The following is an 11533-nucleotide window of genomic DNA, read 5'->3' on the forward strand; positions in this document are numbered from 1 at the left end:
CCCGGCGGGGGAAGGACAGAGCCGGGAGCGAGCATGGAGCAGGGTCTCGCCCTCCTGTTTCCCGTCTTCCTGGGGCTCCTCCAGCGAGGTCAGGGTGAGCAAGGTAAGGGCTCCGTTAGGACAGTGCGTTTAGAAGAGAGGGGAGGGCTGGCACAGAAGGCGGGCTCGCAGCGGAGCGGCGCGGAGGCTCGGGGAAGGTGTGGAGGACCCTGCGGGCGGGGGTCTTGGAGGAGGCCGGCGGGAGGGCAGTGGGGGAGCTCAGGCTGGGGGTCTGAAGCTGGGGTCTGAGGCGGGGGCCCGCGTCTGGGGGCGGGGCTGAGAGCGCCGTCCGCCCGCAGGTGGATCCTTGGAGGTGGAGCCCCCAGACCCCGTGGTGGCAGTGTCCTTGGGTGGGTCGCAGCAGCTCACCTGCCGGCTGGCCTGCGCCGGCCACAGGACCCCCTCGGTGCAGTGGCGGGGCCTGGACACCAGCCTGGGCGCCGTGCGGTCGGACGCAGGCAGCAGCGTCCTCTCCGTGCACAACGCCTCCCTGTCCGCGGCGGGCACCCGCGTGTGCGTGGGCTCCTGCGGGACCCACACCTTCCAGCGGACCGTGCAGCTCCTGGTGTTTGGTGAGCTCCCACCCCTCCCTGCCGCCTGTGCCCGTCCGGCCACCCAGCAGCCCTGCCTTACCTCCCTACCAAGACCACCTTTTCTGGGAGCCTTCCCAGATTGCCCACCCTGCCCTCAGCTCAAAGGCTGCGGCAGCGCCCCCTGAGTCCCTCTGCAATCCATTCCCTCCTTTCACCATCCCTCTCCCCCTACCTGACCTCCACTCTTTTTGCTCTGGACCCCTCTCCAGTACTTGACATTCTAGACACACAAGCTGTGGCCGCTGGGTCTTCTCCTGACCCGAGGCACCAGCAGTCCCTGCTCACCCCTTGGCCCCACCCCCAAGCACCCTCCTCAGGGCCCAATACTGACCCTGTGGGCTTGGCCCACCCTGCTCACACCCTCTGTCCACAGCATTCCCAGACCAGCTGACTGTCTCCCCAGTAGCCCTGGTGACCCAGCAGGACCGAGAGGTGGCCTGCACTGCCCATAACGTCACACCTGCCAGCCCCGAGGCCCTCTCCTTGTCCCTGCTCCTGGGGGACCAGGAGCTGGAGGGGGTGCAGGCCCTGGGCTGGGATGTGGAGGAGGAGCCCCAGCAGGGTGAGGACCTGCTGTTTCGAGTAACAGAGCGCTGGCAGCTGCCCCCGCTGGAGACCCACACCCCGCTCACCCTCCATTGCGAGGCAACCATGAAACTTCCCGGCCTGAAGCTGAGCCGCCACCGGGCCATTCCAGGTGAGTCTTCAGGGTTCTGGCCAGCCTGCACTCAGCATCCCCAGGAAGCAGCTGAAGTCCCCCCACCCAGCTCCTATGAGCCTTGATGAGTGGTGTCCAGGGGCTCTTCTGGAATCCTGGCTCTGCCCCTCACCTGCCGTGTCCCATCCCAGTGGATCACAATACCCACGGCAGGGGGGAATCCCCTGAATGCCTCCAGCGTGATACTCCTCTCAAGGTTACTCAGCCGTTCAACAGGTTAACTGAGCACCTACCCTGTGCCGAACCCCTGAGATCCTGTCCTGTTTGCCCACAGCCCTCCAGGGTTCCTACATTCCTCCGGGTAAAAACCCAAATCCTCCTATGCCCACAGGGCCCTGAACCACCTGCCCTCACCTCCTCTCTCTCCCAGCCACATGAGCTTCCCAGCTGCTCCTCCAGTGGGCCAGGCATGGTCCTGCCCCAGGATCTTTACATATGCTCCACCCTCCACTGGGAATGCTCTTCCCCCAGCTCTGTCCATTGCTCCCTCACTTACCTTCCCAGTGAGGCTTCTCCTGACCTGTCTAAAGGGTCACTCTGATCACTCTCCATGGCAGCCCCCGGGATGGGTGGCTCTCACCCCCTTTACAGTTGAGGAAACTGAGACGCGGACGTTCAGAAGCTCACTCAGAATGAGGAAGGGACCAAGACAGACCCTGACCCTGCTCCTGCCCACTGGGATACCCTTCGATTTGCCCAGGTGGCCCAGGATGGGGCTTCAGCAGTTCTCGTCCAACCCTGGGGTCTAAACGGAGAGATGGGCAGGAGAGGGAGCCTAGGGTGGGAGAGAAAACCATCACCCTGTTTTCCAGTCCTTCACAGCCTGACCTCCCCGGAGCCCCCTGTCACGACCTCTCCCGAGGCCACCCCAGAGCTGAGCTCCACCCGCAGCTCCAGGAGTCCTGGACCCCCACCCATGAACAGCTCCACCAGGCCCTGCCAACCTGAGATCCACCAGTCACCAACAGCAGGGGGTCTGGACCTATGGTGTGAGGCAGCCTGTGGCCCTGGTGTGGCAGTGGGCTGGACCCAGGCCCCCGGGGGTCTGGAAGCCTACCAGAGGTGGGAGGCTGGGGCCAAGGCTTGGCTGAGTGTGCCTTGGGCCGGCTGCAGCCCTGAAGGCTGGTTTCAGTGTCGCCTGGAGCCAGGGGGACAGATGGCCAGCCTGTACCTGGTCCCGGAAATCTGTGAGTTCTAGGGATGGGTCTGGGGGAGCCTCAGAGGGAGGGAAGCCTGTCGTCAAGACCTCAGACAAGGAATGGGCCTGCCCAGCTTCAGTCTCCCCCGTTGTCCAGTGGGCTTCCCTAACGGTGGAAGATTGCAGTTACTTGGCCCTGCGAGGACTGCAAATTTCAGGGACTAGATTTCACAGCAGTCCGTAAGCTCTACCCTTTGTAGCCCACAACAGCCTGTAAGATAGAGAATAGAGCCACTTAGGTAATTTCAAATTTTCCAGTAGCCACATTCAGAAGTATAAATGAGACATTTTACATTCTTTTCTTTTTTTTTTAAACTAAATCTTCAAGATGTGGTGTGTAATTTACACTGAGCCTGTTGCATTCAGACTAGCCATATTTCAAACACAGGCATGGTGGGCGGCCAACTCACTTCCAACCATAAGGTCCAATGTACCTTTCAAAAGGTCCGCTTGAGTCCTTTGAGCACTTCAAAAGACACTCTAAACCATGACGTCCTCTGTAAAATCTCAGGGAACTCAGTAAATGTGGAAGCCCCTAGCAGATTCCGTGGAACTTCTCCCCCAAACCTGCAAAGAGCCAAACCGGCTCCTGACGCTTCCTTCTCCAGGCTCCCAGACAACGCCCCCAGCCCTGTGGACCGGCACCTTGGTGCTGGGGCTGCTCTTCTTGGCATTCCTCACCTATCGCCTGTGGAAACGCTGCAGGCCCGCCCAGTGATGACCAAGCCCACCAGCTCCTCTGGGCCCCCAGCCCCACCTGGACTGGACTGAGGGGGACTGGCAGGGCCTCTCCTGAAATGGCCTGCTTTTCCTTCCACGCAGTTGCAACCGGAGGACAATTGCAGGGTTCTGGACTTACATGGTTGAGAGCTGACCATAAGCCCCTTACCCTGATGGCCAGCATCTGAGTTTCCCCTCAATGGGACCCCTGAGAACCCACACCCCCCCCCAGTGGTCCACAGCTGGAGAATAAAGAGCATCTGGTCTGACCTCAGCGGTTTCTGTGGTGTTACAAGGATGCTGGAATCTTCTACACAGCTCCACCTACCCTTCTGCACTGGGCGACTCCCCTGAGAGATGAGGATGGACAGCCCCCCCACACACACACACTTGGCCAGGGCTGGGGGAAAGGGAGCAACAGGGAGCGTGGGTTCTGCGTGGGGCGGGGAGAACACAAATACAAGTCCTCAAAAGAAGTGGGGAAGGGGGGCAGACAGTGTGGGCAAAAGACACAGAAGCGGCTTGTTAAAGGAAATTTTCTCTTGGGGTTAGCTTGAGGGCTAAGTCGGTCGGGTGGGGGAGAGGCGAGGATGAGCTGGGAATCAGATCGGCAGACGAAAGGCGGTAGATGCTGGGGATTCCACCTGCGGGCACAGGGGAGCTATGGAAGAGTTCAGAGCTGCGGAGGCTGTGGTGTGAGAAAGACCCCTCTGGTGGTGAGGATGGGTAACAGCATGGGACCGGGAACTGGGGACCTTGGGGGGTCCACTCATTCCGCGAGCCGTGAGAGCACAGAGCAGAACCCCCAACTCAGCCTGGCGCGTGGATGGCGAGGGAAAGGAGACCTCTCTCTCCGGGGTGAGCCATAAACTCCGACGGAGACTGCGCCAGGCTGAAAGGCAGACAGAGCACAAAGGCTCAGAGGAAAATCTGACAGCGGGGCGGGGTCGGCGCTCTGTCCCGCCGCAGGAACAAACCCTGCGCATGCTCCGCCGGGCCTCCCATATAACCGAGGAGCCTAGTTGCTAGGAGACCATGCTAATGAAGAACTAGCCCACTACCAAGATGGCAGACAATCCGGCTTCAGGCCAAACACCATGCCCTTCCTAGAGTGCCATTTTGGAGTCTGGCAAAGTCTAGGTTCCGGGCCTAAGCCCGGAAAGCTGACCAGCACACGCAAAGAGGAACCCGGAGGAAGAGCGCCAATTAGAACCCGGGGGTGGCGGGGTGGGGGGATTTAAGGGGCTTGATCTAGTTATTTGCCAGGTCTTCCGGCGGGATCAGGGCGCCCTCTGCCCTTAACCAAGATGGCCGCCCCCGAGGCGCCAGCGCACTGTGGAATCCGGCGGCGCTTCCGGTCCCGCTGCCCTCAACGAAGATGGCGGCAGTGGAGAAGCGTCGGCCGGCCGTGGCTCCGGCGGCCAGTTTCGCCGACAGCAGCCGGCCGGCGGTGTCCCGAGCAGCAGCAACGGCCGAGAGTGAGGAGGACTTCCTGCGGCAGGTCGGCGTGACGGAGATGCTGCGCGCGGCCCTGCTGAAGGTGCTGGAGGCGCGGCCTGAGGAGCCGATCGCCTTCCTGGCGCACTACTTCGAGAACATGGGCCTGCGCTCGCCTACAAACGGCGGCGCCGGGGAGCCCCCGGGCCAGCTCCTGCTGCAGCAGCAGCGCCTGGGCCGTGCGCTGTGGCACCTTCGCTTGGCTCACCACTCCCAGAGGTGCGGGGCCGGGCTGGGGCGGGACAGGGCAGCGGCGGACCTGCAGCCCCAGCGTGCTGCCCGCGGGCATGCTGGGCACTGTAGTCCGCACGCATCCGGGCGCGGGGTGGACCCGGACCGCGGGGCGCTGGCCCCTGCAGTTCTGGCCGGCTCTGTCTGTAGTGATGCCTTTCTGCAGGTGCTGAGTTTCCCCTTGCAGCCCACCCCACTTTTAAAAATCACGGAGCCCAGAGAGGACCCAAAGTCACCGAGCTAGACCTCCGAGCCGGGTCCTTCCAAACTCGGTTTTTTCTAAATGCCTTGTTACTAGCGTCGTTGCATCCCCATCCGTTAAGCCAGAAAGTGGATATTTACAGGGCCCGGCCGTGAAAATAGAGAACGCCCGTACCCCCGGAGGCAACTTCAAGCGGGCAGGAGGGGTGTCCAAAAAGAGGCCTGCTTCACGCCCAGGGAAAGGGGCTGCAGGCAGAGGCGGGCAGGTGCACTGGCCTGGGGGCCGTAGAGCTTTGGTGTGGGACCCACAGCCACGGGAAGGCTGAAGCATGGTTGAGGGGTGGGGATGGCGCCTGCCCCCTACTCGTGCCCCCACCCCAACAGTTCTGAGCCCACGGAAAGTGGTTGAGGAATATGTATTGAATGAATGGTCCACATCAGATGGATTGAACACCTTTTTGACATGCAACATCAACCAGGTGAGGTCGTGACTGGATGTGGGTGGGCTGGGTCTTGGCTGGTGGGGAGGGGTCGCTAGAAGCAGAACCTGAAGCCGGCATTCACGTGTGGGTAATGTTATAAGGGAGTGCTCCTGGGAGAACCCAGGAAGGGAGAGGAAACCAAGAAAGAGAACATTCCAGCGTGATCCTCAGGGGATTCTCCCCTGTGCTTCCAGCACCTGCCCACCTTTGGGCAGCCCTCCCAAGAGAGCCACAGGACAGCACTGGGAAGCTGGGGAGGGATCCCAGGTATAGGAAGGGGTGTGGAGGGTGGGCATCTGAGCAGAACATCCATGTGCTCTGAAAGTCGAGCTGCTGGGTTTGCAGGGGCAAGGGTGGGAAGGAAGTATGCAGAGACGGTCCTAGGTCATCCATGGGGCCATCCACTGAGACGGGAGGTTGCTGATTTGGGGCAAGTTTCCAGGGTTGCTTGGGTACTCTTAAGTCGGGCGGCTGGTAGAACCTTGCAGCTGAAGGGTGGACAAGTGGGTCTGCAAGTGGGACAGGAGGTTGTCAGCTGGGAGGGGTTGTGAAGGCTTCAGGAGAACCAAGAAGAGCTGAGGACTCAACCCTGAGGAGCCCCAGCCTTGGAGAAGCCACGAAAAAGCATGATCAGGCCAACCAGACATGAAGGAGGGAACTGGAAGAAAATGGCATCGTGGGACATCTTCCGAAGGGGAAAAGTCGTCAGTGGCCGGGCCACCATGTACGGTTGTCCTCACGAGCCACTCACCTATAGACAGTCCCAAATGAGGATATGCCTGTGAAGGCTTTTTGCAGAGTTGTTTCCTAATTCACACAGAGGCACCCTGTGGGCTGGCGGCAGTCCCGTGTCCAATGGCCCATAGATGAGGGCTGCCAAGTGTCTGTTGGATTTAGGGCCAGGAGACCTGTATTCATGTCCTGTGGCTGATTACCACGAACTTGGTGGCTTAAAATAACAGAAATTTGGGGCGCTCGGCTGACTGAGTTGGAAGAGCATGTGACTCTTGATCTCCGGGTTATAAGTTCAAGCCCTATGTTGGGTGTAGAGATTACTTAAAATCTTAAAAAAAAAAAAAGGAGAGAGAAATCTGAGATCAAGGTGTCACAGGGCTGCGCTCCCCCTGGAGACTCCAGGGGAGGGTCCCTCCCAGCTCTCCAGCTCTCCCAGCTCCTGGGGGCTCCACGTGTCCCTTGGCATGTGGCCGCATGGCTCCAGTGTCCTCCTCTGTGTCTCTGTGTCTTTTTCTTTCTCTTCTTGGATTTAGGGCTACCTCATCTCATCCCCAGATCCTGAACTAATTACATCTGCAAAGACCCTATTTCCAAATAAGGTCACCCTCACAGGTTCCAGATTGACATGCATCTTGGGGGGACTCGGATCACTGCACTGCAGGGGTGTTGGACCCGTTGGCTGGAGGCACTTCGGAGCTGCAGGGGCGCAGAGGGTAGAGTGAACGTGGGGAGTGGTGGGCGCTCATGGCAGACATACCTGAGCCCCTGGGCTCACCTGCTGTCCCCAGACATGGAGCCAGTGGCTAGCTCAGAAGACAGGGTCCCCGTCAGGAGCCCTGAACCCAGGCTGACGGGCCAAAAGCAGAAGCCAGGCCTGGCAAGTCCCAGTGTGGGAAGCAGGTGCCCCCTCCGACGTTGAGTGGCTGACTGGGCCATCGTGGAGCTGTTCTTGAGGGCCTCATCAGCATGAAAGATTTGGGGAGAAGTCATCCAAAATCCCCTTTTCCTCTGTCATGTGGATCAGAAGTGTTGGCCTCTGGGACTGGAGATGGTGGCCGTGGGGTCCAGCCTCAAGGCCCCGAGGGCATAAAAACCATGTTTATGAGACTTGCTGAGGGCTGCATGGCCACTAAGGGCAGAGCCAGAGTCCAGTTTGGACAGCGTGGCCCCCCACCCCCAAGGCCTCTGAGCCACCACATTGCTAGTAGTAACAGCCAGAGTGCCCCTCCTCAGCGCGCTCTCTGGCTCAGGCCATCCCGGGCACTGCAGGGTGCCGAGCAGCCTCCCTGGCCTCCACCCACCCAGTGATGACACCCAAAAGTGTCCCCAGATCTCACCAAGAGTCACCCAGGGACAGAATAACCCCACGGAGAACCCCTGGTCTAAAGTGAAAAGTTTCCATGTCTCGTTCTGGAAATATTCTATACACACTCACGTAGGTATTACTTAAGCAAATGCCCAACGCTAGTGCTCTGGGTCGGAGCTGGTACGGTGGAGCCCTCGGTGCGAGCCCAGTCCCTGCGTCACAAACGGGGAAGCCGAGTCCCAGAGCCCAACCACCCAGCAGACAGCGTGGGTGCCCTGTGGTGGCCGCCGGGAGCTGCCCGGGAGTCCCCAGGTAGCTGCAGACACGTGGCCAGCACCTAGGGGTCAGGTATCACCTTCCTCAGCATCTTTCCCGTCAGCCCCGATCTCTCAGGGCTGTGATGACCCCTCTCCATGTCTTCCTGTCCCATGAGGCCAGGACTGTGAGACAAATGGCATGTGGGCAGCCCGCTGAGTCCCACCCGGGTCACAGCTAACGCTGAGTGCAGGAGGGACCCCTCCCATGTGCCAGGCCCTGTTTTAAGTACTTGGCGTGACTTCCATCCTTCCGTCCTCCTGAGAACCCTGAGAGGCAAGGATTGGGACCCTCACTCTCCAGTGACCAGCACCCAAGTGCAGGTCCGGATGGGAGCCAGGGACAGAGCGCCAGTGAACACGGGAACCAAACAGCACCAGGGTCCTGCCCTCCAGGCTCCAGCCTCTAGGGAGGAGGGAATTCGCTCACCTGGCGGGCTGACCAGGTTGCTGGAGAAGGGGCATCGTGGGTCGTGTTCGCACCAGTCAGGACACGCCACGTTATGTGGCAGTAACAAACAGCTCCGAGACTTCTGCGGCCCTGACACAAAGGGCTGCTTCCCACAGCAGGAGGCAGAGGCCACAAGGGGCTGGGAGTTTACCCAAGCATGGCAATGGGGAGTGGACCCCAGGGACTCGCTGCAGCTCTCAAAACTTGCCTCGGAAGTGGACCACATGTGGCTTCCACGCCCATCTCTTGGTGGAACCAAGTCCTGTGGCTCATCTTCACTGCAGAGGGGTGGCCAGCCTTGAGGAGGCCTCCCAGTCCTCACCTCCCACAACACATGGGGCCGGCCTGCACCCCCATCGGGCATGGCAGCGTGGCGGGCAGCGGCCTCTGTCTCCCATGCTGGGGCACGGCCATCATGTGGGGAGGGCTCTGGAGATGCCACGGGCTGGGGGACTGAGGCCCAGGCATGTGAGCCTTTAGTAGATGGGCAGACCCTGAGCCACCACCGAGTTCTGACCCACAGAGCCTGTGATACTCTAAAGGTCTGCACCATTTTCAGCTGCTGGGTTTGGGGTGATTGTTACGCAGGGGTGGGTAGCTGAGAGAGGCATTGGTGGCCACCACATTTGTCCACAGCAGACCTCCCACCCTCCTGCTGAAGGGAAGTAAGGTTCAAAGCTCCCGCAGAGTTGGTTTGAGGCATCAGCCAGCTAACGTGGGTGGCGGTGGGGGTAACAGGAGTGAGTGCTTACGGAGCGAGAGCGCTTCACTGTGGTGGTCTCACTGACCACAAGTCCCAGCACATCGTGGGGGCCCAACGCATGAGAAGAAAAAGGGTTTTATAGCCGGACAGACCGAGACTTGAGTCCCAGCTGGGAGGGAGGACCCCCCCCCCCAGGTTACTGTTCCTGTACGTCTGGGCCGCGGTTTCCTCCTCCGATCCACAGAGCTCACTGGGTCAGCACGTGCACCCATGAGCCCCGCGCTGGGCAGCAGCGATGGCCAGCGGGTACTGGGCACCTGCGGCGTGCTGGCCCACAGAAAGGTGAGACGGTGTGCCCAGGTCACACAGGTGATTGGAGCCACAATGTGTTTCTTCCCTCACCGTGGGGCCAAGCTCCCAGGAAGGGTTGGCTTGCCCCCTCCTCTCTGGGACCCTTGGCCCGACTGTGAGCCCCCACTGAGCCTCACTGCCTAATGGTCATGGTGGAAATGCTAAAGGGCCACCAGCCATGCACTAGCACTAGGCTGCCAGTCCAGTGAGGGAGTGAGACGGGCGTTAGCCAGCCACCCAGGCTCGCCCTGCAGCCCACGCTTCACCGCCATGCTCCCTGAATCTGCTCATGAAGCTCGCAGCACAGACAGGCCATGTGGTAGAGCCTCTCGGGCTCCTCGTGGGGCAAAGAATCGTGCCCGCCTCCTAGCAGACAGCAGGGTCGGCAGACTTTCCCGCACAAGAACAGGTCGTATTTTCAGTTTTGTGGGTCAATCCCTGTTACAACCATTCAGCTCTGCCTTTGCAGCAAGAAAGCAACCACTGGCGGCAAGTCAATGGATGGATGAGGCCATGTGCCAATAAAACTTTATTTACAAACTAGGCGGTGAGCCAGATACGACCCATGGGTGTAGTTTGCTGACTCCCGGCCAGTGGGGCTGTGGGAGTGTGAAATAAGTGAATGCACGTTAAATGTCAGGAGTGACCACCCTGTAAGTGTAAGCGGCATTGCTGGGGGGGGCAGTGGGAGAGCCCCACGGGGCAATGCCCATCGGCAGACTCAGCAGGTGTTACACACCCCCTGCTGGGTGCCAGGCAGTGTTCTGGGCACTAGGGGCTGTGTGTGACTGACAGGTAGACTCCCGGACGTGGGCTCCCGGGCTGACATTCCGGAAGACATGAAACTCATCCTGAGGACATCTTACACTAAGTCAGATGGTGGTAACTGCCACGAAGAAAAGTAGAGGAGGCAGGAGTTGGGGGGCTGGAGGGCACTGAAAAGGTGACACTTGAGCAAAGACTCAGAGGAGCTGGAGGAGCCATGGAGAGACCTGGGGGAAGGGCACTCCAGGCAAAGGACACAGCCTGTAAAAGGCCCTGGGGCCCCACCAGGCCTGGTGTGTTGGAGGAGGACAGAAGGGGACGGGAGGTTGGGGCTGGCAGGTGGGTGAGGGGGCCAGGGGCTGTGCTGGGCTCCGTCTGGCTGGCCCAACGCCCCCGTCCTCCTACAGGACAGCCTTCAACAACAACGTCAGCGTGGCCTACGAGTGCCTGAGTGCCAGTGGGCGCAAGAAGAAGCCCGGGCTGGACGGGCGAACCTACAGTGAGCTGCTCAAACGCATCTGCCGGGACGGGGAGGCCCCTGAGGAGGTCGTGGCGCCCCTTCTGCACAAGATCCAGTGCCGGGACCACGAGGCCGTGCCGCTGGACGTCTTCCGCGCCGGCATGCTCACCTGCTTTGTGCTGCTGGAGTTCGTGGCACGGGCCAGCGCCCTCTACCAGCTGCTGGAGGACCCTGCCCTGGCGGTGGCTGACCGACGCGTGGGCCAGGCTGTGCTGGACACCCTGGAGGGGGCCCTGCAGGCCAGTGACGCCGCTGCTGTGCCTGCCCGCTTCCTGGAGGCTGGCTCACGCCTGGGCCCCGACAGTCTGGCACTGGCCATGGACCGTGCCCTGGTGGCTCGGCGGCCCAGCTCCCCAATGACCCGGGAGGAGTTCCTGGAAAAGGCTGCTGCCCTCTTCATCGCCAAGGTCAAGCCAGTGGCCTGAGCCCCCCGCACACCTGACCGGCCCCCTCCTCCACACACACAGCCCGAGGTACTGCAAGGTCGTAGCTACCTGCTCCTGGGCAGAACACGGGTCCGGGACGGGGACTGGAGGGACCCTGCATGCAGGGGGGGTGCAGGGAGTCCTCCCCACACCCACCTTCCAACCTGGAATCATGCCCCAGCCCCTTCAGAGGGGAGGCCAAGGGTCCCAGGGAGTGGGCACCCCCTCCCCACACCCCCGCAAAGGCCCTTCTCAGCAGTAATAAAGTCTGTTCTCCAGGCTGA

At 60.8% G+C, this 11533-nt stretch overlaps 2 protein-coding genes across 3 annotated transcripts; both read left to right on the forward strand.

The window, feature by feature from the left end:
• On the forward strand, window positions 1-3266 carry MADCAM1 (mucosal vascular addressin cell adhesion molecule 1). Of its 2 annotated transcripts, none has more exons than XM_057311394.1 (5): window positions 1-103; window positions 339-611; window positions 1006-1329; window positions 2163-2537; window positions 3157-3266. In XM_057311394.1, exons 1-5 carry the CDS (start codon window positions 34-36, stop codon window positions 3264-3266), a joined length of 1152 nt encoding a protein of 383 aa, XP_057167377.1. In that variant the 5' UTR covers window positions 1-33. The 2 variants fall into 2 exon arrangements, with proteins under 2 accessions (XP_057167377.1, XP_026336609.2); XM_026480824.4 differs by having other exon boundaries at window positions 1-94.
• Window positions 2851-11533, forward strand: TPGS1 (tubulin polyglutamylase complex subunit 1). Its single transcript, XM_026480825.4, has 2 exons — window positions 2851-4984; window positions 10712-11533. The coding sequence occupies exons 1-2, from the start codon at window positions 4647-4649 to the stop codon at window positions 11247-11249; spliced, it is 876 nt and encodes a 291-aa protein (XP_026336610.2). The 5' UTR covers window positions 2851-4646; the 3' UTR covers window positions 11250-11533.

This window comes from Ursus arctos, unplaced genomic scaffold (genome assembly GCF_023065955.2).
Source record: "Ursus arctos isolate Adak ecotype North America unplaced genomic scaffold, UrsArc2.0 scaffold_14, whole genome shotgun sequence".
NCBI classification, from domain to species: Eukaryota; Metazoa; Chordata; class Mammalia; order Carnivora; family Ursidae; genus Ursus; species Ursus arctos.

Excerpts from the sequence above, each read along its gene's own strand:
- MADCAM1 (XM_057311394.1), top strand. The coding sequence starts at position 34 with ATGGAGCAGGGTCTCGCCCTCCTGTTTCCCGTCTTCCTGGGGCTCCTC. Across the intron at positions 104-338 it reads GCGAGGTCAGGGTGAGCAAG|GTGGATCCTTGGAGGTGGAG; the intron begins GTAAGGGCTCCG and ends GTCCGCCCGCAG. Across the intron at positions 2,538-3,156 it reads GTACCTGGTCCCGGAAATCT|GCTCCCAGACAACGCCCCCA; the intron begins GTGAGTTCTAGG and ends TTCCTTCTCCAG.
- TPGS1 (XM_026480825.4), top strand. The coding sequence starts at position 4,647 with ATGGCGGCAGTGGAGAAGCGTCGGCCGGCCGTGGCTCCGGCGGCCAGT. Across the intron at positions 4,985-10,711 it reads TTGGCTCACCACTCCCAGAG|GACAGCCTTCAACAACAACG; the intron begins GTGCGGGGCCGG and ends GTCCTCCTACAG.